This window comes from Poecilia mexicana, unplaced genomic scaffold (genome assembly GCF_051168715.1).
Source record: "Poecilia mexicana isolate PSO_F unplaced genomic scaffold, ASM5116871v1 scaffold_2, whole genome shotgun sequence".
Classification (NCBI taxonomy): domain Eukaryota; kingdom Metazoa; phylum Chordata; class Actinopteri; order Cyprinodontiformes; family Poeciliidae; genus Poecilia; species Poecilia mexicana.
In genome coordinates this window covers 18,051,724-18,077,512 of record NW_028263371.1, presented here as the reverse complement: position 1 = coordinate 18,077,512, position 25,789 = coordinate 18,051,724, and the positions used below count along the sequence as shown (strand labels likewise).

At 41.4% G+C, this 25,789-nt stretch overlaps 1 protein-coding gene across 4 annotated transcripts in view; it reads left to right on the top strand.

The window, feature by feature from the left end:
• Positions 1-25,789, top strand: part of satb2 (SATB homeobox 2) — a 63,990-nt gene that overhangs the window by 21,364 nt on the left and 16,837 nt on the right. For 2 of the 4 annotated variants that reach the window (XM_014989752.2, XM_014989750.2), the window contains exons 3-12: positions 254-439; positions 11,618-11,744; positions 13,510-13,633; positions 14,056-14,158; positions 15,155-15,205; positions 15,297-15,880; positions 20,627-20,839; positions 20,960-21,046; positions 22,045-22,197; positions 24,910-25,104. In XM_014989752.2, the coding sequence (XP_014845238.2) occupies positions 254-439; positions 11,618-11,744; positions 13,510-13,633; positions 14,056-14,158; positions 15,155-15,205; positions 15,297-15,880; positions 20,627-20,839; positions 20,960-21,046; positions 22,045-22,197; positions 24,910-25,104 (1,823 nt within the window). Of the gene's footprint in view, positions 1-253; positions 440-11,617; positions 11,745-13,509; positions 13,634-14,055; positions 14,159-15,151; positions 15,206-15,296; positions 15,881-20,626; positions 20,840-20,959; positions 21,047-22,044; positions 22,198-24,909; positions 25,105-25,789 lie in introns of all 4 variants that reach the window. The other 2 variants (XM_014989749.2, XM_014989751.2) reach the window with 1 other exon arrangement.

Genomic DNA, 25,789 nt, shown 5'->3' with positions numbered 1-25,789 from the left:
TGCTCTGTCTTATTTATCTGATGTTACTGCCTTGACTACAGGGGGGTCTGAGGTGTACCAATACATTACAAGTGAAAGCAAGAAGGAAAAAAAAAAAAAAAGCAAGTGATCTCAAGCTTCACCGACACCAGATGCGCTCCACATGTTTCTCATCTGAGGAGACCAATTTGTGCCGGGAAGATCGTCAATTAATGCCAGGCTTTTAAAGAGAAGTCCTCGTTGTTCTCTTTAACTTGTTGTCGTCTCTCCACAGGTCTGATGATTCCCGTCTTCTGCGTGGTGGAGCAGTCGGACGCGGGGCTTCAGGGCGACGGGTGTGAGGGAAGGGAGGAGCACGCCGAGTTTGTGCTGGTCAGGAAGGACATCCTCTTCTCCCAGCTGGTGGAGACGGCCCTGCTGGCGCTGGGCTACTCCCACAGCTCAGCCGCGCAGGCCCACGGTCAGTTACACACACACACACACACGCACACGCACACGCACACACACACACACACACACACACACACACACACGCACACGCACACACACACACACACATTCACATCAGCTTCCTTCAGGGTTTTGTTATCGCAAAGTATGTTTTATGAGCTTATGCCGTTTGGTACAGTTCATAAATAAACGGTATGAAAAAAAAAAGTTATTTTCTTTTGTCACTGCCTGTTTTTATTCCTGGCACAGTTTGCCGGGTCTTACGTCAACTTAAAGTTGCCATAGGTCCAAATTCCAGATTCTTAAAGATCCTGCATTCATCTATGCAAAGAAAGCGTCTGCAGCTGCGTTTCCATTGACCAAATAATTGCTCAATTTGACATTTTGAAAATAAATTTGCTTAATAGAAACACGGTAGTCTCGCTTTTTGATAAGACGTTTTGATGCTAAAATGAGGTGAGGTTTTGTGGCCATATTGAAACTGGCTTATTTTGCAAAATTGCAATGGAAACGCTTTGCATCACAGGGCAGCTGATGTTGCAACCGGCACAAAACCATGAAGAAGAAGATGACAGGAATTGCATCGGAGGATGATACGGGCTTGTCTTTTAATAACTTATCGCTCATTCATGTCTGATTTTAATTATGTTTCTCATTTCATTGAAGCATCCCAATTGCAAAATTATTTATTTTGCAACATAAATTTGTTTTATTTAATTGATTTTCTTTTTCAACGTTAGTGGAAAATTGACAGAATGTTGCGCACATCTGCAATGCAAACACAGCTGCTGCTAGTGGTTACTAGTGGTGACCCAATATGGGATGAAAGGGCATTCAGGAAGGAAGAAGCCAGTATTATGACATTAACATAAAATGATGAATTACTGTTTACAAATACTCTAAGGGACAAACGCCTTCATTTTTGGACTAAAAAGCTGTGAAGTGTGGTGGCAGCAGCATCGTTGTGTGTGAGTGTTTGACTGCAGGAGGGACTGGTGCACTTCACAAAATATAGACATCAGGAAGACAGAAAATATTGATTTCAAAACAGCAGCCAGACCAAATGGGAGACTTTCAAATTACCAATGACACTAGGCTTATTTATGAATCGGTTACTAAGTTGCTTACAGACAACATTTTTCTTTGGATAGGCCATTAAACAGCTTCAAACTCATCGAATGCACTAATAACATGTAAATTTCCTGTGTTATAAATGAAATAATCTGCCAGTGGAATCAGGACTTTTTCATCAATATTAAGGCATTATTGACTTAAAATGAGCTCCTGTTTCTTTCTAAAAATTACCTTTTTGTCTTATTTCACGTGTACTAAGCTATTTGCACTAGAAACTAGAACAAAAATACTTGGTAAGGTTTGGTGTTTTTGAAGTGTACCCTCCCGATTCCCATCTTTGCTTCCCAGTTAGCTTAAAGTGCTTTCTAACCCATTCATCCTTGATGTAAAGCATAAGCTTAGTCACCAGGAGTGTCAATAAACACGGTAAATGCTGGTTTTTATTCCTTTTTAACTCCTAGAACAGTAAAATGACAGAAAACGTCTGAAAGAAGCTTCTTTTAAGAAGACAAAGCTGAATAGAAACCGCGTTCTCTCTGTGTGAGCTACAGTACTCACAACTCAGCATTCAAGACAGGACAGCGCCCCTCTCAGCAACGATCTGAGGGGAGTGTGTGATGTGAAGTGGTGTGTACAGAGAGCAGACATTGTTACAGTGGCAACAAGCACGAGAAAGCTTGAAAAACATACCAGAGACACAGACAGGGGCTGTGAAAGTCATTAAAGAGTCAACAAAGAGCTGGACAGGAATGTCCTCGCAAGACAAAAATACACTGTGTGCGGGGTACGTGTGAGAATGTTTATGAAGCAGAGAAAACGCTGTAATTTATTGTCGCACACATGGTAGTCATTGCAGCAGGACAGTGTCATTTACTGCTGTCTTCTCTCAAGTATGCAGAATATTCCATCTGGAGAAGTTGCCTCACAACGTTATAAAACGGGACAGCAGAGTGATGGGGGGGCAGCAGAGCTGCTGGAGCTGGCTGAGGACGCTGGGAGATCCCCATCTGTTTGAAATCTCCTAACACTGCGTGTGTGTGTGTGTGTGTGTGTGTGTGTGTGTGTGTGTGTGTTCATGTTGTCCCATTTAATTCTTGTTTCAGCGTGCAGACATATTTATATGCACAGATTTTGTAAACTGCAAAAAGTGTCTTTCAAATCACTAATTTGCTATAGCTTGTCTTATTTGTAGCTGAAGCTATATTTCTGATTAGAATAATCCTCAAATCAGAATTATAGCTTTTGCCAAACTAATAAACTGCCTGTAACTCATTAGTCTTTTTTAAAGATCCAGTTATTTAATATCGATTTTTAATTTTCATCAAAAACATTCCTGTGTGAGTGATTATTTGATTCTTTCATGCATGTTTGAGAAATCATTGAATCTCCATGACAACCATTAAGCTGTGTAAAACACCTGGGTGGACCTAGCTCTGTCTTTGCAACGCAGCTCCTCCTCAGGACTGCAGTTTCCAAGCTTCCCCACTCAGCTCCTTCAGACTAGCCAGCAACATTTAGCAAACAGCTGGTTGAACATCTGCTGAGCTCGTTATAGGAGCTACTTCTCAGAGCAATGCTGGTAAAATGTTGTTAAAGGGTTAATAGAGGAGCCATGTTGTGATGACTTCCTCAAGGCAGAGCTTCATTTAGAGCAGGAGCTTTTAAAGAGACAGAGACCCAATTTAGCATTAAACTACAAAGTCCAATTTCTTTTAAGTCAAATTTGATGTGTAGCATTTTCATAACAGCTGAAGGCTTCTGTTATGGCAGCTAATCCCTTTAATACCACTGGGTCTTTAGCTCTTATTTCTTCTCCATCCATCCTGAAACAGGCTCAGCACATACAGCCTCCACCTCTGATGTATCTTGAAATTCACACTAAAGTGTGTGTATAACATATCACTCTCTAAAGACTCTAGTCATTCTTTAATCCAGATTTACAGGTCAAAAGCTGAAACTAATAAACCGGAGTTACTTTGTCGCATCCTGCATAGTTTTGCTGTTATCTGCTGAAAGTCTTGCTCTCTCTCGCTCTCATGCAGCCTAAATGTCATTCAGACACATCTCAACATGTCTAGAATGTATAATTGTGCAATACAGCTTTAAGTATAGTTTCTTGGACCGTAAAGCTATCACAACGAAACTGTTCTGCAAAAAAAATAAATAAATAAAAAAATGTCCGTCCCTGGATCAAAACATCAGAACAAATATGATTTAATATGGAATGGAAAGAACGACGTTTTCAGATAGTCTGAAGTTTGCAAAATGTGAAAAGATCTGGATTAGTGGGAAAAAATATTTTGGTAAATTGTCCAGACTCTCTGTTCTAGTTGTGTCATAATTTGAGTTATTTACATTTTATGTACACTACTCCTCCTTTATTGTGGGAGTTTATGCAATTTTTTGTTTAGTAATGTTAAGGAAAACCTGACATGAACAAAATAAATTTTAGAAGTATAGTCTCTTACTTCCTTGCACTTCATTTTAACCCTTTATCAGTGATGACGGTTGTCAGGACAACCTGGTAGCACTTCGGTACGGGATCAGAATTTTAAGTTTCCAATCACCTAATTTCTTGATGCATATCAACCAGAAGCTGTTTGCTGTGCTGAGGTTCAACTCAGTCTTATAACTACAGATGTTTGCCGAATGCAAAACGGTTACTTAGTTACTCCTTCACTTGATTTAAAAAAAAAAAAAAAGAAATCTTGCTCTGAGCTTTTTCTGCTCCAGGTTGTAAACTTCAGAGCTGCAGTAAACAGCCACAAAACAATCACTCAGACAGCCATTACCCTACGCTAGCGGCCTGAGCAGCCCGCTCCACAGTTAGGGGAAGGTTTACAGACGAACGCTGTTAGTCACACTTGTAACCTCAGTGTTCTGTTGCCAAACGGAGGTCTCTGTCTGTCTCAGTAGACAATGTGCTGACAACTAGGAGCCACATCAGTGCTCAACGCCGGGCCCATCAAAGGCGAGGCTGAGGGAGACATCACTGAGCCGACTGGAGCGGAATTCACCTTAAAAAAACGACCAGAGCTAATACAAGAACGCGTTCGCGCACGGCCAGCGTGAAACAGCCTCACGCAAACCTCGCTCACAAGCATCTTCCAAATGAATGCATTTTTTTTTTTTTTCAAACAAGCGTTTATGCTAAATGAATAATTTTTGGCTTAAATTATACATTTTTTCCCCATGCGGTCTATGACCAAAATTATACAGAGTCCTAGCTATTTTCTCCCTGTTTGAATTGTGTCCTGCATTCTTGCGTCCCAGCGGTGTATTTAAAGCACCGCGGCCTTTCTTTAATTAGCTCAGCCCAGTAATTAGCTGGAAGATATTGTTTATTTCAATTATAAGGGTTTGGAAGCTTTTATAGAGCGGATGAGAGCAGACCTGTACTTTACAGCTTCAATCAGCGAACAGTTAACGGTGCCACGTCTCACAGGTCAGGAGGGGTCAAAGCGTCGCATCCAGCTGTTCGCTGGAGTGTGGAGCAGATCAGAGAGGACAGTTTGTAAACGGTCTATTAAAAGTAAACTGATGCTCCCAGTCACCAGCCACCACTGGTTGGTGACAAAGACCTTCTTCCCACAGCAGGTGGCTTGTCATGAAGCCACACTCTTTTAGCAGAAGGCCCTTAAAAATCGGTCTGTAATCAAAACAAGTCAAGCTTATTCGCAGCCAGGCAGTTCAAAGTGACAGAAGGCCGACTTTGTAACTGTTTTTATGTGACTCTCAGGGTTCAGGTTTGAGTCCATCACTACGCCCAGATTCCAGGCCTCATCACTGAAAACAAATGTAACGACTTTAGTATAGAAAACCTGAAGCTATTGAGGCTGAAACGCTCTGTCTTTATTTTCTAATGCTGGTGGTCAGTTTATCATGGAGCAGCACAGAGACTCACAGGACAAACAATCATGTGTGTAAACTTAGAATATCCTGGTAACGTAACACACATGAATGTGGATGTATACCGGGAAGACATGCAAACGTTCACAGAGGACAGCACCTGTCAGGATTTAAACCCAGGACCTTCCCACTGAGAGGAAACTCTTTAAAAGCTGCACCACTAGAAACATTTTTCTGTTCAAATTTACAAAACTTGTGAACATTTCATCCTGTTTGATTGCACATCACTAGCCTGTCACCAGCTGTGGCTACTGGACTGTTGTTGCAGCAGTCATCAGAAATGTGACCCTTTTGGTTTTCCATACATCCAGCACTCAACCTCCTCTGCTGTCCTATGAAAAGAAAACTGAAACTTTTGGTCTTCAAGCTCCTGTGTACCAGCGGTTCTGGCACTGCCTTGGTGTGAAGTGCTTTTTATTGTACCTCCATCCAGTCATTTCCTGTTGCAGTGTTTGTTGCACCAAGTGTTTTTCAATGCCCGCTAAAATGAATGCAGAATTATGGGCAGATATGGAATAAGTCCGTTTTTTATCCTGTTCTGGGATTTAAAGGTCTGTAAATACAATATATCAGTTCAATAGATCGTCTTTAATTAGTAAAATAACGGCTGAATTAACATCAAAGTTCTAAACCGAACATGTTGCTTCAGTAATCCTCACATTTTAAGTGTTTTTGATGAACTGTCTGCTTACGTAGCATTTTTAAAAGATAACTAAAAAAAAAATAAAAAAACCCTGACAGTGTCAGTGTGGATGACATGGATGAGTCAGACACAGGGGGTTTCCCTCAGAGCGTGCCAGGGGCGGAACCTGGAACCGTTTTTAAATCAAGCGGCTCAGGCCGGCTGCGTCAACCATTAAGTCTCACCGTGGTGCGGGACAATGGGATTACTGTGCGCGCACGCGCTTCCCCGTGAGTGTGCGTGCGCGCGCATGCATCCATGCGTGCAGGCCCCGTGCGAGCGCTGATGAGAGGAGCCGGAGACGTGAGTGTGCGTTTGTACAGATGGGCACACTCAGACATGAGCCAAGCCACCAGTCGGCCACATGAAAGCTCGTCTCTGGGAGATGGAATTTTAATGTGGAAATGAGAACAATAATTCCTACTTTTAAATGCGCACAAGAAGCACAGCCCACTGATGGGGGCAGACCAAGAATGATGGATCAATTATTAATGCATCACACAGCAAGCAGGGGCTATGTATCCTCTGTATGTGTGTGTGTGTGTGTGTGTGGGTGTGTGTGTGTGTGTGTGTGTGTGTGTGTGTGTGTGTGTGTGTGTGTGTGGGGGTGTGTGTGTGTGTGTGTGTGTGTGTGTGTGTGTGTGTTTGCATGCGAGTCGCTATGTGTCCACTGCTCTGTGTGCTGTCATGTGTCCTCTGTGAGTTCCTGTTTGTCTGTTTATTCACCCGTTCGCTTCCACCTAACTTGGCATTAGCTTCATGTTTGGATGTGCAGACGCTGCATGGAGGCAGGCAGTACAGTCTGTCTGAATGTGTGAAGTGAAAAAAAAAACGCACATACAACAATAATCCAACATTTTAAATTTGGCATGTAAAATTGACCAGTTAGGCACAGCTAGAGCAGTATTATTTAAAATTGACTTTTTTTGAGCCTTACATCATGTTATAATGTTATTCCCTCATCTAAAAACCTACTTGGGGTGTTGACTTGATTCATTCATGCACGTTTCAGAAGTTCTCTAACCATTCAGCTGTGCCAAATGCCTGGATGGACCTAGCCCCGCCTTGTAGGATGAAGCTCCTCCTCAGACTTCCTGAAGGCGGAGTTTCAGTAAATCAGAAAGTTTTTAAAGAGACAGAGGACAGTTTCAGGGCGCTAATTTACAAAGTCAAATTTCTTTTAAGTCATATTTGATATATATAGCATTTTTATAACAACTGAATGAAACATTGTTACTTTATTGTCCTATAAAATGGCTCTCTGTGGCTGGAAAATACATAATACTGCCCCTTTAAGAAAGTACAATTATCTGTAAATCTAACTGTGCCTACTATACTTAAGTGGTTTTGTGCATCCATCAGCCTACATGAACTGCAATTGCTCCGACACAGTTTGTTCTGATCATGGTTGCTTGTTCCCATGGTGGTCTGAGGTTCCTCAGGAGTTCCTCTGGGCCCTGAGGGAGAACGGTCCATTCTGTACATGGTGTTTTAACGATGCTCCCTCTGCATGGCCCAATTAATGAAGAACACAGCTCGACCGAGTGGAAACACAGATATAGCTGGGCAGTAAACACACCAAAAAGACATCAGAGAACAGAACAGAGGAAACGGGAGGAAGAAACTCACAAAGGGCGATGCAAGGGAGGAGGGTGGATGATGACTGGGTGTGGGGTGAGGGGGGGGGGGGCGCATAAGGAACAAGAGAGATGATGGGAGACTTCTCTGGACGCGTCTGGATCTCATTTAGAGGATAGTAATGCGATTAGCTTTGTTTAGTTTTCACAGCTCCAGCCAGTCCCATGAAGAAGCCTGTGCGTGCGTGCATGCGTGTGTGTGTGTGTGTGTGTGTGTGTGTGTGTGCGTGTGCGTGTGTGTGAGTCTGTGTGTACTGGAGGGAAATGGTGAAACGTCCCTTCACATTATAGTCTTACTTTACACCACACCGAATTTAGAAATATAATGTTGAGCAAACATTTTAATACCTCTGGAAGTTCCTTACATTCATGTTGTTGACCAAAAGATTGTGCAAATTTGATTTATAAAAATACATTTGGTTAATGGAATGGAATGATTTCGATAAAACAAAATTTTTTTTGAGAAGTTTTCTTATTTTTTGTGCTAGGATGAGGTGGGTTTTTTCTACTGTGTCAAAGTTGGTGCATTTAGCAAAATTATAATGGAAACAATGTTTTTTTTGCAACACATCAGTCAGTCCAGTTTGTATACAGCAACAAAGCGCTTCTTTGGACAATGTGCATCGCAAAATTGATCAAAAGTAGAGTTTGTCAGTAGCTGCGTTCTCGATAACCATAAAATTGTGCGAATTGGAATTAGGAAAATAAATTTGTTTAATGGAAACACAACAATTTGGAAAAAAAAAAAAAAAAATTTTTTTTGATAGATAGTTTTGTTGCTAGGTTGACGTGATCAACAACCAGATGTTTCCACTGTCGGAAACGACAAAAAAGATGACAGGAAGTGGTAGGAAGATGATGGTGCAGAGTGTTTTTTAATGACTTACTGTGTGAACAAACCGATTCATGTGACTTTAATTAAATTTATTGTTTAAGGGAAACACTAATTGTGAAATTGTGTTTTTTAAACATTAAAACAAGGTTTTCAGCAAATTTGTAATTGAAACGCATGTAGTGGAAAGTTTTGAATCCACAGATCTTCTGCACAATGAGTGACTACAAATTCATTTACGGGGATTTGTTACTCCAACGCCTCAATAAGACACCAACTTCTCCTCTGATGGCCGATAATGAGCCCTGGTGTTGAAACATTAATATTATGATTACATCCGTTGCCTCCATGATTTTCAAGTGAACAAATTTACTCACATGTGATTTTAACTGCATTTCTTATTTAATGAAAACTCTGCACTTGCAAAATTGCGTTGTTTTTTTTTTTTCGGAAAATGTTTTACATACATTTGTAATGGAAATGCAGCTACTGTGTTTCATGGAGATGCTATGTGATGGACCAAAGCAAAGTGGGACTTCATTTTGAATTTTGAGGGGTTTTTTATTACAATTTACGTTACAATGAGGATTATGAGGAATATCTTATTAATGCTGGCATAAAATATACTTAAAATACACTTAAATTTGTGGTTGTGAGATGACTAAATATGTTGGAAGTTCAAAGGTCATGGATATTTTTGCAAAGTGTCGTACGTTTCCAACAACATTTCATAGAAGTGCTTCATGCTGAAGGGAGTCTGAGGCGTAACGGTTCTGATGTTCTTTGTGTTTCTTGCAAACAAAATGTGTTTTATGGTCACTCTTTAATCATAAAATGTCACTAGTAATTATTTTTTGCGCTTAAAGAAATAAAGAACTGGTATTATAGTTACCCATCAACCACAAATATTGGACTGCTGCCTTTAAGCCACGCTATAGCTGCTCTAAATAATATTCCCCTCTTTTTAATTTCAGATATACAACCATAATGCTGAATTTATTGCTAAGGTTGCTTCAGATCTCAGTCTGTGTGGTCTGGTGACATTTTCTAGAAGCGACTCTCGGTGCTGAGCTGAACTTGCATTGCTGGAGTGTTTTAAGATTTATAGTGCACAAATACATTTTACAAAAATAAAATCATAACTTCATCATCATTGAAACATTAAAAACTGAATTCTTAAAAGGCCAATTTCTGTTTGCTTCAGCTGGAATACACTCTGCAAGAAACATGTTTCACTGATTTAACGTGAAACATTAAATGTTCAGTTGTTTGGCTCTGGACTTTAAGTGGGCCACTCTAACACAGGATTGGGCAATCCTGGTCCTTGAGTGCCGCTGTCCTGATGTCTCCCTGGTCCAAAGTTGCAGGACCAGGGAGACTCTGGTCCTGCAGGCCTGGAGTTGCCCACCGCTGCTCTAACACATGAAAAAGATTTCAAGGTAAACAACCTGAAGTGAGTCAGACGGGAGGCGGGGTTGTTTTCAGGGTGAACTGTTGGTTTTCCGTCACACAAAGTCTTTCACATTAGTCTCATTTAATTGTCTCCCTATACCATAAGTCTTGCTATGTGACTTATGGCAAACTGATCTCTGCAGCTCCTCCAGAGTCGCCACAGGTCTCTGGGCTGCGTCTGCCTTTAAAGCTGCAGTATGTAATCAGTATTAAAAAGAAAAAGTTTTGCTTTTTTTACATATTTGTTGAAACTGTCACCATGTTGTGACAGTTTCCTCTCTGAACTGCTATCGCCGTCTGAAGAAATGCACAGCTCAGTCAAAAACAAGCAATCAGAGCCAGAAGGGGGGACTTAGCGCTGTCAATCATCCTCATGTACTCACTGCTCAATGTGGTAATCGCAGAGAGACAATGTACCATTAAAGGAAAACCGTTTATCTGCCGTCGGCACCATAATGAAAAGTGATGGGACATGGTGGTAAACATTCCCCTGTCCAAACATTTTTGGAACCTGCTGCAGGCATCAAAATGAAAACAAATCAGTAAAATGTTCCCATTTGAACACAAAATATTTAATCGTTTGGTGTATTCAATTGAATATAGGTTGAAAAGGATTTGCAAATCTTTGCACTCTGCTTTTGTTTCAATTTTACACATTGACCCAACATCATGGAGTGGGGACTAAATGAGTGAACTGGCTACTGTTGGTAATCTCATATGAATATTTTTATGTAAATGAAAACTTTTCATTTATTTTATATTAAAAAAATATATGCGTATATATTTTTATGAATGAAAGGTGCAGGAGCATCAGTCTGAAAATCTGTGGTTCTGCTCACCTGTCAGTCAGCAGCATTAGAATCTGACAGTCTGGAGCAGCTGTTGCTCATGATGAGCTTAGAAATGTTTTTCATTTGTTTTTCAGCAGTTTCCACTCACAGCATATTAGGCATGACTGACAATTTTTGTGGTTGTGTTCAGGCACTTGCAGCTCTTGCTTCATATCGGGAGAACATGGGGGTGTTGGTCAGATATTTCAAAAATACTAAGGGGCCCACAGACCCCCTTGGTGTAATGCAGCTTTGTGTAATATTTTTTTTGTGTGTGTGTGTGTGTGTGTGTGCTGTAAGCTTTCTTCCCAATTTAGCATGAAAGTTCTGTAAAAAAAAAAAAATCTGGGTGGTAATATTTGAGAGAGAAACGTTTCTCAGACAGATGGTTTTAATTAACTAGACAGTCAAAGTGCTTGTTTCTAATTATTCTTTATTGTTTTGTTTTCCTCTACTTCAGGCTATTAAATTTCCGTTATTCCTGAAATTTCAATAGAGTCAAGTCATCCGCGTCAATGCACAAGCTTGGAGAAAAATCGGAATACTCTTGCTTTTCAGAAAGATGCAAAAAAAAATAAAAAATCCACGCCAGCAAAACTCTCTAAATGTCTCACCACAGAAATAAAAAACTCTAACGTTATCACAGGATTTCTAAAGATTATAAGGGAATGCGCCTCTCAAGTATATGTGCTTTTTTTTTTAAAGATTTTTTTAACAAATAAATGAGGACTACATGTTAAAACTTGCATGGATCCTCTCTGTTTGTGTCCAGGCATCATCAAGGTGGGACGGTGGAACCCTCTGCCCATCCACTTCCTCACAGACGCGCCTGAAGCGACCGTGGCAGACATGCTGATGGAGGTCTATCACATGGTCACGCTGCACATTCAGCTGCAGAGGTCAGACTTCCTCCTTCCAACCAGCTCTGGTTTCAAAAGTCTGTAGGATCGCAGCTGGAGGTCAGGTTGTTAGTCTGCAGGGCTGCCGATGCGACTGCAGTGGTTTTGAGATGCTAAAGCCCTGATGGAGAACTATCTGCTATCTGTCTGCGTCAGGTGTTCACCGGGATTGAAGGGGTCGGGGGGTGGGGGGTCTGTGCTTCGGTACGTCCTGGTTCCAGAGAAGAAATGAAGCAGAGTCCTGATGAGCAGATAAGAACTGATAAACTCCACATGAGAGGGTTTATTTGTTTCTATTGTCGTGGCACATTCCAGCTAGGCTTGTTTATGTGTGTATCCAAAGCAAGGGCAGGGCTCCTGCGCGACTATTTTTCAGAGTCTGACTCATTTATTTAAAGCTGAAAATAAAATAGCTAAAAAAAAAAAAACAACAACAAAAAGACAGTAGAAAAAGAGAAGTTCACGATGGAACTCTAAGGTTAAACTCTCCTCTGACTCCAACTGATGGTAGCACGACCTACTTTCTGACTCATTTTGGCTAATTATTTATTTGACCACTTGGGGGCACTCAGACTGTGTTTAAAGTCTGACTTTTTTTACATTTATATCATGTTAATATGTTATTTAATCCTCAAAAACATAGCCAGAGTGTTGCCTTGATTCTTTTATGCATGTTCGAGAAACTCTTTGATCTCCATGGCAACCATCCAGCTGTGCAAAACCCCTAGGTGAACCTAACAACCTCTTCAGAGCTGCAGTTTCCAAGCGTCTGCCTCACAGAGCGGCTCTTTCCCACGACGCCCCCTCTCAGCTTCTTCATACTAGCCAGCAGCAATTAACAAACATCTGATGAGTCGATTATGTGCGCTACTTCTCTGAGCAATGCTGGTAAAAATGTTGTTAAAGGGTTAAAAGATGAGCCACGTTGTGATACCTTCCTGAAGGCGGAGTTTCAGACAGAGCAAAGCTTTCCTAAAGAGAAACAGGCCCAATTTCAAGGTGTTAAATTTCAAACTCAAATGTCCTTTAATTGTTATTTGATATATACAGCATTCTTATAGCAACTGAAGGTAACATAGTTACTTGGTTGTGCTCTAAAATCTCACTCTGTGGCTGGAAAACACATAATGCTGCCCCTTTAACCAATTAACTGTCACCCTCAAAACTCTTCTATGTTATCCAATATGTTTTGGATATTTATGACAATAAAAGAGGAAAATGTTTTATGCAGTATGCAGGTCAGGTGTGCTCTGTAGGAGACTCAACCACTGTTTACCAAACTTTCTTCTCACTCAGTGCTCAAACAATCTTCAAATGAACTACTGCCACCTACAGGACTGGAGTGTACATCTGGTGTATCTGCTCTGGTGTTCTTCCCTCTTTGAAGCAGACAGTTTGTGGTTCTGACTCATCCACAGTTCTTATGATATAGACTCCTCTCACTGTTACACATGGAGCCAATTTAAAATATTATAATATTCCCAATATTTCAAAATGCTCAATTAAGCAAACTTGTAGTGTCAAAACTATCAGTTTTACAGCATAAAGGGATTAGGCACATGAACATGTTGCTTTAAGGAGCAGCCTTACATTTGTTTGCCTCTAAATACTTTTAATAATTATGATGAAGTGGTTCTCCTAACACGCCCTGTGTAATGATGTAAAACACGTCCCAAACGATTAGCGTGACTGATGCGTTTGTGTCTACGGATAGTAATGAATGATGTGTGTGTCTGTGTGTGTGTGTGGCTTTGATTTGTTGCAGCTTTGCGAAGCTGGAAGATCTGCCCTGTGAGCAGTGGAACCACGCGACTGTCAGGAACGCTCTGAAGGAGCTGCTGAAGGAAATGAACCAAAGCACTCTGGCCAAGGAGTGTCCTCTGTCTCAGGTAGGCCATTCAGGAGGAATCCACCTCCAACCTCCCAGGAGACCGGGTTCTGGTTACTGCAGCTGCTTCATGCCAAGCACCGTCTCCTCAGCCAGCTACAAGTGTGGCACCCGGCCCTGCTCCCATAATGTGTGCAATGTGTTTGCATGTTGTGTTTAACGCCATCTCTGGTGGGGGTGTCGATGGCTGCATTAATTGCTAGCATATGTGTGTGTGGCTGGAGATTCCCCTTCTGCACTGTGCTGGCTCGGCTTTCCATGGGTGGCTTCCAGTCATGATTAATGTTTCTCTGCTTCTATTGTGTGTGTGTGTGTGTGTGTGTGTGGGTGTGTGTGTGTAAATGCTATGTGGGTGTTGCGTGAGTCAAAGCATTTCATATGTTGTTAGTTATTATTTATCTTTTTCCTCTCTCCTTCCCTCAGAGCATGATTTCCTCCATAGTGAACAGTTCTTACTATGCCAACGTCTCCACTGCCAAATGTCAAGAGTTTGGCCGTTGGTACAAGAAGTACAAGAAAATCAAAGGTAAGGCCAGCACTCACGCAGTCTGAAGTATGGGTTGGGCGACATGGACTTTACGTTTTATCATAATATTTTGTGGTAATATTGTGATGATTATAAAAGTGATGATAAGAACTCTTTATTACTGATTTTTTTTTAGCTAACACAGCAATCACAAATACAGCTCTTGAAAAACAAACTTGTTTGTAATATGCTTCTTTAGGATCCCAGTTACATAAAGAAATGGGATTTGTTTCACTAATTAATATTTATTGGTAATTTCCTTGAACAAGCAGAGGAGAAAATAGTAAAACTAACAATTCTGTGAATTCAGACAGTTTAGTTCTTTTTAACTTCATTAACTGAAACTTATGACAACAATAAATAGGAATTCTTATGATAAGAAATTTATCATGATAAATGATAAATGATGCGATAAATGTCAACCCATAATTTTCAATACTCCTAAAATGTCGAAGCAAGAGGATGTCAACAACATGCAATGCAGTGCTTTCATATTCCATGAGATTATTATTTTTACCATGGTTCTTTAACAATATATCCCAAAATTAACTGAAGTGAGAATGAGGAAAAAATGAAATGCAAATTTTGATGAAATGAAAAATTAGTTTTTTAGCAAAGATTTCCGATCTGCAGTCTCCATACAGCTTTGATCCTGTGTCCAATAATGTAATATTTAAGAATTCTAGAAAATATGTCAACAAAGCTGTGAGACGGACTGATTGCTGGTCAGCCAGGTTCGGTCATTTTAAAACAAGAGCAAACACATTATATAGCTCATATAAATACATTTTTTTAAACAAGTTTAGCATTTTATACGAGCAGTTAGCATGAATGTTATAACAGTTCCTGTGCAGGCCCTTTCCTCAACTCTGAAATTTACTCTGAACTCTGAACAACCACCTCATCCCAGTGGCAAAACATTTTTCTAAATTCAATTTATTTTTGTAATTCCAGTGTCGACGCAGCTACTGACTCTCTGCTCATTGTTTTAAGCAGGAGACTATCTGGAGAAGATGTGGACTGGTCGCGACGCCGCAGACATTAAAAGTAAGACTTTAACTCTCTGAGGTCGCTTTTGTTTTTTTGTTTTTTTGTTTGTTTTTTGGTGCTTGTTTAACGTTGCTTCTCCTGACTCCAGTTGAGAGGGACAACATGTCGGACTTCTGCGTGCTGGGGCCGCGGCCCCCGCCCCACCTGGCTCAGCTCAGCCACCTGAGTGCCGGCGGCCCCCTCCTCAAAGCCGGATCCGGGGACCCTCAGGCCCCGTCGCAGCCGCTCCAACAGCCCCCTCCGCCCCAACAGCAGCCATCACCTCATGGCCCCCTCCACCACAGCCCCCCTCTCCGCACAGGACAGGTGCCTCCTCCTCCTCCACCGCCTCCGCCGGGTGCGCTGCAGCCCCTGCTGGGGCCAGGTGGGCTCCTCTCGCCACAGCTCTCCCCACAGCTGGTTCGCCAACAGCTCGCCATGGCCCACCTCATCAACCAGCAGCTGGCCGTGAGCCGCCTGCTGGCCCATCAGCACCCTCAGAGCCTCAACCAGCAGTTCCTCAACCACCCGCCCATCCCCCGGGGTTCCTCCAAAGGAGCGGGCGACCATCCCGGGAGCAACCCTTCGGCCGCCGAGGTGTCCTCTGAAATCTACCAGCAGGTCAGGGATGAGCTGAAGAGGGCCAGCGTGTCCCAGGCCGTGTTCGCCAGGGTGGCCTTCAACCGCACACAGGTATGAGATCTGGGGCATCGGGCGCTACGCTGTCGGGTGTTACCATGTGTTTCACTGAAAAAGATGAGTGAATATAGCCCGACTTCAGTCAAGGTTTTGTTAACACTATGTTGGTGAATTAAAATGTTAACTTTAATCAAAAACATTCAGTTTAAATAAGTTGAGAAGTTTTTGAGGTAAAACGGTTTTAAAAGTTAGTTAAGTGTTATGTGTTTTCCAGGCACAATTTGTAGCACAATCAAGTAACTATGTTTCCTCCAGTTGTTATAAAAATGCTGTATATTTTACATGTGACTTAAAAGAAATTTGGGTAACACTTTATTTGAAGGGGTGTTCATAAGACTGACATAACATCTGTCATGAACATAAAAGAGTCTTTATGAATGTTTATGACAGTTGTCATGAAGTGTCATTTGGTAAATAATGACACTTTTAATGCAAAGCTGCTCTAAAAGTTGCATTGAAAGTCCATTAAAAATGCCAACTTAGCATTAAATTATCATAATTTACAAAATCATGCAAAGTTGGCACTTTTAATGGACTTTTAGAGCAACTTTTAGAGCAACTTTGCATTAAAAGTGTCGTTATTTACCAAATGACACTTCATGACCACTGTCATAAACATTCATAAAGACTCCTTCATGTTCATGACAGGTGTTATGTCATGTTTATGACAGTGTCATGTCAGTCTTATGCACACCCCTTCAAATAAAGTGTTACCCAAATTTGACTTGATTTAACACCTTGTAATTGAGCCTCTGTCGTTTAAGAACCTTTGCTCTCTCTGAAGCTCCGCCTCCAGGAAGTCATCACAACATCTCTCCTCTAGTAACATTTAGCGACATTTTTACCAGTTTTGCAATAAGAAGTAGCTCCTATGATGAGTTCAGCTGATCAACAGTCCCACCAGGTGTTTGCTAACAGCTGCTTCTAGTGAAAAATGAATAAACCGTGGCAGCGCGACAGCACTTTTTTAAAATTTTATTTTACTTGAAAATACTTATTTAAAAAGAAAACTATTTGACCGAAACAGCTCCTGGGTCTTGGTTTTAATTTTTAATTTTTTTTTTTTATTTGCTCAAATTTTGACAGAAAACATAGAAGTCACCCTCACTAAAATTGCACAAGTTAATGTTACACAATCAGTTAAATTAATAGAAGCTAATGGGAACTTGGAGGCAACAAATTTGCATATATTTTTCTTAAGTAAAGAGAACTAATTAGGCTTTACAGTGTGTGATGCTCTCCGTAGCTTCATACTGTTGCATTCTCAGCCGCTGAAGACACACAGTGGCCCATCCCAAGCATCAGAACGTCTATAATGGAAGGGCTCCTCTCTCCTGTCCTGTGGTCCCTGTGATTAGCAGCAGCTTCCCGGGTCATTGGGTCCGCTCCCCCGCGTTCGCAGCGGCACAAACACCTGATGCATTCAGGCTGCTCTGAGCTGGTTACAGCACGCCCCATTAGGCCAGAGTAACAGGAGGAGGCTCAGGGAGGCCAGGTGTGATGGAGGGAGGCAGCTTTGTGTCTGTTTATAGAGCCGCACTTACATGTGAAGTCACCCGGTCACACACTATCAACAACACGCTTACCCTCTTTTAGCTTTTCATATTCGGATTAGAGCATCGTGTTAATACCTGCCCTGTATTCAGGGAACATCGATGATCTCATCAGAAATGATGGCAATCAACAATTTAGAAGCCAACGATAACCAATGGCAACATTTATTCATTAAAAAACATTTTTTATTGGAGTCCAGCAGGTTAAATGTTCTCAGCCCAAATAATAAAATATCTATTTTTTGAGTACATCTTTGAGGAGAAGACTCCTGCGCAGATGTCCGCTTTGTTCTGTTGTTAGATCCAGCTGAGAAATCCCACTGGAAGCTCTGTTTCTCCACCAGACTGAACAAGTAATTGGTTTTGCTCATTGCTAATACACAGGCTTGTCACAATGAATCAATTAATCAATTAATTGCATGATATTTAAAAGCAAGCTCAGTAATTTGTATTTGCATAATTTATTGTTTTCTGTTTCTACCAAAAACTGGATGACAAAATTCTTCAGGCTGGTGTTTTGGTCTCAACTAGATCTTTCTTCTTTTTTTTTTTTGAAGGACACTTTTGTTTACAGAGACTTTATAATTAATTTATTTATTTTTTCTAATTTTGTTTATTTATTTTGGATATTTAAAATGTGTTCTAGTTCCAGCGTTAAATATTAGACGCTCATTGGAGCGTCTAATATTTAATTCTTAAAGTTGATTGAACTTTAAGAATGTGTCTTTGTATTTTTATACCATTACTATTATATCACTTGAAAATGGTCTCAAAACAACAATATTATTGTTTATCGCAATAATTTCTGGGACAATTTATCGTCCAGCAAAATTTGTTATCCTGACCGGCCTACTAATACACAGTATGTGTTAGCTTAGTTAGCTTACTAACTTATTAACTGACTTATGCATTTACACGGTAACTTACTTACACATCCACTCACTTACGTTCAGGATACTCTATCTGTTTTCCAAGATAGTCCTTTAGGTAAGGCAATATGACATTCATGAGCACAAGAATATTACTAGAAGTTATTTTATAAATATGCTTTGTTTAGAATGACATGGATCACTCTGCAGGTATAGCCTAACGTTGCCAGTTGTTTGGCATCTAGAGTTTCCTTCTCATTTAGAAACAGGAGGCAGTTTTAGCTGAAAACAGGATCAGATGCTAATAATTGCTACACGTTGAACATTAAGATCATTGCTTAAATTACTGTCCAACCAATTAAAATAAAGTATTTTCTCATAAATACTTACTACTTATAAAAATAATACAAAAGTAAAAAAAATGACAAAATAATCAAATGGATCAAAAGGAAAGTAAGTCGACATCAGTAATGTGTTTATAACAAAAGCTAATATGACTTACTTTAACTTTAAAAAGTTGGAGTGTAAAACTAGTCAAATGAACGACATTTAAAATATTACACTGTGTGATATTTGTTTTAAACAAATAAATCCTAGAACTGAAATAGTGGTTGAGAACAATCTGTACAAATTAAGATGTTTTTGGTTAGCATTAATCTATCAAACTGGATTCATCAAATTGACCAAAATCCCCTGGATTCGGTCCTGATTTTCCTCCATTACTCATTAACTGCAACCCAGTGTAAAAACTCCAACTTTTCCAGTCGGTGAAAACATTAACACGGGCATGTTCTGTAATATCCTAATTACATCAACCCAAAAGCAGCAAGTCAGATCTTAAATCAAATCATAAATCTGCTTTGACCAGTGAAAACCTGATTGGTGCATGTGTAATAATAATAATGGAGGTTTGCAAAGTTGCTCCAAGGAAAACCGCAAGCTGTCTGGCCCCAAGTCTCTTTGGGGGAGATGAGAACAAAGACAAGAAGTTTGGCTCCTAATGCCTGGCCACATATCTGGAAAAACCTAAATTCATCAAATGGACACAAACGAGTGTGTGCCATTCTGAGAACGGAGCGGGGTTTGATGAGTTCTAACCCAAAAATATCAAACACACAGCGATTGGTTTGTCTAGTCAATAGCTCATCCAAACCAAAGACTGCTTTTGTTTCACACATTGCTAAACAGTGGGGAAGCGAAAGCAACTAAGTCAAACGTTTCATAAAATATGAAAGACACAGTTCAGTTTTTTCAAAGCTCATAAGCGGGTGGTATGCGTCACTTCACTTAGCATACATTTATATTGATTGGTTTTAGTTTGATTCAGGCCCACTTCAAAGTTCCAAACAACTCAGTTTTTGCGAGCATTTGCATTGGGTTACATTAAGAGGAGCTGATGCGAATTGGTTTGGCTTTTGGAGATTGGAGGCGGTGCATCGTCAATCATCTTCCTGTGTGAAACACACAGAGCGAGGAAAATATAAACAGTAAGCATCCAAAATACCTTTTGGATGTAAAAAAAAAAAAAAAAAAAAAAAAAACATTAAATCGTTACCGATTATTAACTGGCTACTTTTCCATTCAATTTTCGGACAGAAGAAGTTTTCCTTTTTCTGTTTTCAGAACATTTAAAAAGGTAATCAGCCTGTGTGCAAACGTGACCACAGGTTAAAGGCTCACAGATTAGTGTTCACATAAATCACTGTGACCTTTGCAGATGGTTGAGTTTCAAAGGGGCAGTATCATGTGAAATCAACTTTTTTTCAAACTTTCCATCATATTATTATGTTATAACCTGATCAAAATCATATCCGGAGTTTTGACTTGATTCTTTCATGCATGTTTGAGAAATCCTTAAATCTCCCATGACAACCATCTAGCTGTGGAAAACACCTGATGGGACCGAGCGCCGCCTTTGAGACACAGCTGCTCCTTAGAACTGATTCAGCTCCTGCAGACTAGCCAGCGGCAATTAGCAAGCACCTGATGGAATTAATTACACAGACTACTTTAATATACAAAAACGTTGTTGTAATAGAGGAGTGATGTTGTAATGTCTTCCTAGAGGCACGGTTTCAGAAAGAGCAGGAGCTTTTAAAGACACAGAGGCCCACTTTTAAGGCATTAAATCAACAAGTTGATTACAACTCATTGTGCTATAAAACAGCGTTATGTGGCTGGAAAACAAATCGTCTTTAAGACACTCCAAGTCCTCCTGGTCTTTTCCCCTCAGTACTGAAGCCCTGAACTGTCCCTTTAAATACTCTGAAGGTGGGCAGTGGGTGACAGTGGCGATGTGTTTGGGTTGTGTTGGTCAGGGCTTGCTGTCGGAGATCCTGAGGAAGGAGGAGGACCCCCGCACGGCGTCCCAGTCCCTGCTGGTCAACCTGAAGGCCATGCAGAACTTCCTGAACCTGCCGGAGAGCGAGAGAGACCGCATCTACCAGGAGGAGAGGGAGCGCACCATGAACCCCTCGGTGGGGCTGCCCTCCTCCAACTCCACCAACCCCGGAGCCCAGCGCCTCACGCAGGTTAGAAGTCTCCTCCGACCTCAACAAACACAAAAACAGAGATTTCTTTCTCTCTTTTTTTCTTTTACATCCGAAGAGATGCAAACGTTGAACTGGGCCTCTATGTGTGTTTGTGCATAGAAAGTGTGGGAGAGGAGCCTGGACGACCCAATAGCCCCGGACACCTGGGCCTCCATCTGGAAGAACAAGACGAAGATCTCCAACTCTGTGAGTTATCTGCCATCTTTAATCTGACTGCTGCCCAGAACTCCGACCCCAAGCAGCCTTAAAAGCCTCCAGAGGAGCTCGCGGTAAACAATAAAGCGGCATTCAGCATGCTTCCAAGTTCACCCAGCAGCTTGGCAGCGGCGGTGATAAGGCGCCGCCTCTGATGTCAGGGCATATGCCTATTCATGGCCGCAGCCATGAATATGTTACCCTGTTCTTATTATGGCTATGTAAAATTATCTTAGCATGGTTTACACTGAGGGAATGTAAGCGAGCTGGTCCGTGCACGTCTCGCGGACGACTTCAAACGCTGTGTATACAAGCTCTGGGAGAGCCAGCCCACGTCGGCTCGAACAGAAACAGCCCAAAGAGACAAAAGAGGGGGTTCTTAATGACTTGGATCTGTAAACACGGGTCATGTGGAGACGTGTGCCGCAGATGTGCAGAGAACGCGGCGCGTCTGCTGAGAGCGGCTCGCCTCGATCGTCAGCTGATAGCCTTCCCCTCCCATGGTTCCACTCTGCAGAGAAATGTCAGAGTGGCTTCAGAGAGGAAATGGGCATCAGGTGATGAAGAGCAACAACTCCCACAGTCTGTCTTATTCCTGTTCTCCCTGAATAGCATCGTTTTCTCTGCCATCAACACTTTGTGAGCACATGAGATTGATTGACAGCGCTAAGCCCCTCCTCCTGGCTCTGATTTGTTGTTTTTGATTGGGAGTGGTTCATTGTTTCAGATGGCAACAGAAACTCAGGGAGGAGGTGGAGCAGATCGATCTATTCACAGATTATTTGTCTCATACCATAAAGTCACAACATGGTGAGATTATTAATAGATATGGAATAAAGATATTGTTTATAGAAGTTACATACTGTTGCTTCAAGGGCTACACAGGTGGCGCTCTTTCTAATGGTAACAAACAGTGTGTTTCAACGGAGGCTTTCTAAGTTGAACCTCCATCACTTTGTGACCCTGCACTGTTCTTCTCTCCCCCCCAGCCGAAGCCGTCCGGCCCGGGCCCAGACCTGCCTCTGAAGCTGGAGTCGCTGGTCAACATCACGTCGGGCATCTACGACGAGATCCAGCAGGAGATGAAGAGAGCCAAAGTCTCCCAGGCTTTGTTTGCCAAGGTGGCCGCCAACAAGAGCCAGGTGAGCCGGGAGAGGAGGCTCCGACGGACCGGGGTGTTCTGTCTGTATCAGAGTCCAGAAGATATAAATGAGTCCAAAAAAATCCACTTGGAGAAAACTGCTTTGAAAAGCAACAGGTGGGACAAAAAAGATCCAGAGCTGTGATGAGATGGACTGTAGAGCTTTACCTGTGGCTGCAGCCTGTGGCGCTGTTTGCAGTTTTAGATGTCGACCTCTGTAATACTTTAAACTCTCACTGGAGGATGGAGTTTGTGTTGCTGAAAGTGGGAAAATGCCTCCATGCTCTGTGCAGCTTTAGTACACAGGAGGCCGAGTTACTGCATCTGTTCTCTGCAGCAGAACAATGCTGGGAGTCTATCTAAAACTAGCTAACATGAAGACACTCTTGTGTGGAGAAAATAAAAAGGAAATATGTGTATTTAATTATGTAATGTTAGTTTTTGAGGAGTAGATTATTGGAGGTTTTTTGTTGATGCCTGACATTTCTGAAAGCTTCCTTATCCATGCTGTGTGACCTTGCAATCCGAAACTTTCATATTTCATTGCGATTTCATGAAACAGACAAAAAAAAGTGTTTAATTGTTCAGATGAAGGAAATTATTTTTCAAAATTATTTACAGACGAAGTTTTATGATAAGTGGTGTGGATTTATCGTGGGTGAAAAACTCTAACAACTTTTCCAGTTTTTCACATGTAAGGACTAAAAGTTTTGCCGGTAACACTTTATTTGAAGGGGAGTGAATAAGACTGACATGACACTGTTATAAACATGACATAACACCTGTCATGAACATGAATAAGCCTTCATGAATATTTATGACTGTTGTCATAAAGCGTCATTTGGTAAATTATGACACTTTTAATACAAAGTTCACATTATTCAAAATGTCTTTATGACAACTTGACATTAACCAATAAATCATTAATGATATAAATTTGTTATAAAAGTATTACTGATTGCACTTTAAAAATTAGGTAACTTTGTGTTATTAAAGGTAAAGTTTAATCAGTAATGATTTATTGGTTAATGTCAAGTTGTCATAACAAAGACATTTCGAATAATGTCAACTTTGTATTAAAAGTGTCATAATTTACCGAATGACGCTTTATGACAACAGTCATAAATATTCATGAAGGCTTATTCATGTTCATGACAGGTGATATGTCATGTTTATGAAAGTGTCATGTCAGTCTTATTCAACCCCCTTCAAATAAAGTGTTACCTTTTTGCCTGACTGAATGGAAAACGTCGATGAACTTTACAAACCAATCATTTTTATTCAGTCACACCTCAGTCATCCTCCAAATTTGAGTCTGAACTTTGACCTTCCCTTGGTGTCCATGATGCTGAAACTGAACAGCTGCATTAGACACAAGTCGACTTTATTAACTACTTTGTAAAGATTCACCAGTTGCATGTTTCTGACTGATCCACCAGGATATTAAAAGTCCTGAGCTGCTAATTCTGATTTTGGCCAATACCAATTTATTTTTTATCTGAAACGTTGCTAAACATGGCAAGAAAGTCGATAAGTTGCCAACAGTGAGGGTGATTATTGTTAACTCCAAAAATATAGACATGACCTGGTGGGCCAGTCTGTCAGTCAGACCTCTGTCACAGCAGAGCACAAGAGGATAGTGGTTGATTGAAAAACCTTTGCAGAAGTAAACAGAAATAGATGAACAAGATCGGCTTCATGTGTAAAAATGGGCAGATCACCAATTTCCCAAAATTAAGAAAATCGGCCAGCTGATAAATCGGTGCACCCCTACTACCTGGCTGACTTCTGTAGGATTTGATTCAAGTTCAACAGAGTAAGTGGGGCTGAAAACGACACATCTTTGGGCTTTTCATTTGAAAAGAATGTTAAAAACTTATCATATTCCTTCTCAATTGTGCACTGCTTTGTGTTGGTCTGCCTCATATGATCCTTATTAAATACATGAAAGTTTGAGGTTATAACCTGATAGAATGTGAAAGAGCTCAGGATCTGCAGAGCGAGCAGCAGCAGCGTCTGGCTCAGAGACGGCCATCCAGATGCGTGTGTGCGTGTGTGTGTGTGTGTGTGTGTGTGTGTGTGTGTGTGTGTGTGTGTGTGTGTGTGTGTGTGTGTGTGTGTGTGTGTGTGTGTGTGTGGGTGGGTGGGTGCATGCAGGTCATGAGTCTCTTCTGTGTGTCGGTGGTGTGCTCCGTCCCCCAGGTCGGGGTTGTGAGGGTCCGTGGGGGTGGCGGAGGGTCACGGCTCGGTGCACCCATCTGCTGCAGCTGGCCACGAGGACGGAGATGATCAGGCTATTAGCGGCACATGCTGCCCGAGGAGGCTGGCTGAACACAGCAGCTGGCGGCACAAACCGGAGCAGTCTAGCAGACATAATTCAATCCTCTCCATCTTCCTCATTAAACGTCCCGTAGATCCACGACTTTTCCGCTCAATTTAAACCGTTACTTCGTACTTTTTTCGTGAGGGTCGGTGAAGTTGCCCGTAATAGTTCCCTTACCCTGCAGCAGGAAGCTGTCATGTCACTGTGAGCTGGTTGGGGAAAACAAGAGAGAACTTCAGAGGAGGAATCGATTTAAAAAATGTAATCACAGTAGGTGTGTGATTAATCGTGATTATTCTCAATGCCTGGAGTAACTGTGGAGGGGTTTTTAGCAGAAAGCGATAAGAAAGTGAACGCTGCAGGTCTGAAAGAAGCCCCTCTCCTCCGCAGGGCTGGCTGTGTGAGCTGCTTCGATGGAAGGAAAACCCCAGCCCCGAGAACCGCACCCTGTGGGACAACCTGTGCACCATCCGGAGGTTCCTGGCGCTGCCGCAGGCCGACAGGGACCTGGCCTATGAAGAGGAGTCCCGACACCATCACAGCGAACGGCTGCACACCGTCCTCCACCTGCCGCAGGACGCTCAGGTAAGCTCTCCTCACTGCGTGGATGGACAGGCTGGTTGGCTCCGGATCAGGCAGCAAACGCTGGAATATTCATTTCTGATTGGTTGAACCTCTTGAACTCTGAGTGGTTCTGAAGCATTGAGATGAAACACCCATTTACACCGACTGGACTGAAAGAGAAACCAGGGTTGTAATGGTTTTGGGTTTTCTAGTTTTATTTCATTCTGACTTTTTTTTTGTCTAATTCAGTTAGTTTTTAAAGTGTTTGCTTGTTTAGTTCAGTTTAGTTTGTATTAGTCACAGCAGTAGTTTTAGTTTATTTCATAATTTGACCTTTTTGAATTCTGCACCAAAAGAGTAACCAAAGTATTGGGATTATTTATTCACCGATTGGTTATTGAATATTACGCAGAAGATAAAAAATGAACTTTATTGTTGAACAACCAGCTGACTGTCTTATAACAACTTTTACTGTTTTTTTTTTTTGTTTTTTTTTGCGGAGTACCATGAGGAGGAACTGCTTAAACTGCTTATGTGGAGGGGGGGGGGAAAATCACATTAGTTTAGTATCTCTATGATTTCAGAATGTGTTAGGATGTAGTTCCAGTCAGTTATAGGTTTTCCCCATGAATAAAGATTTTTGATTTTGTGAGTTAACAAATGTCTTCTCAATGTCAGGATTTCTTTCTTATCTCATTAGTTTTAG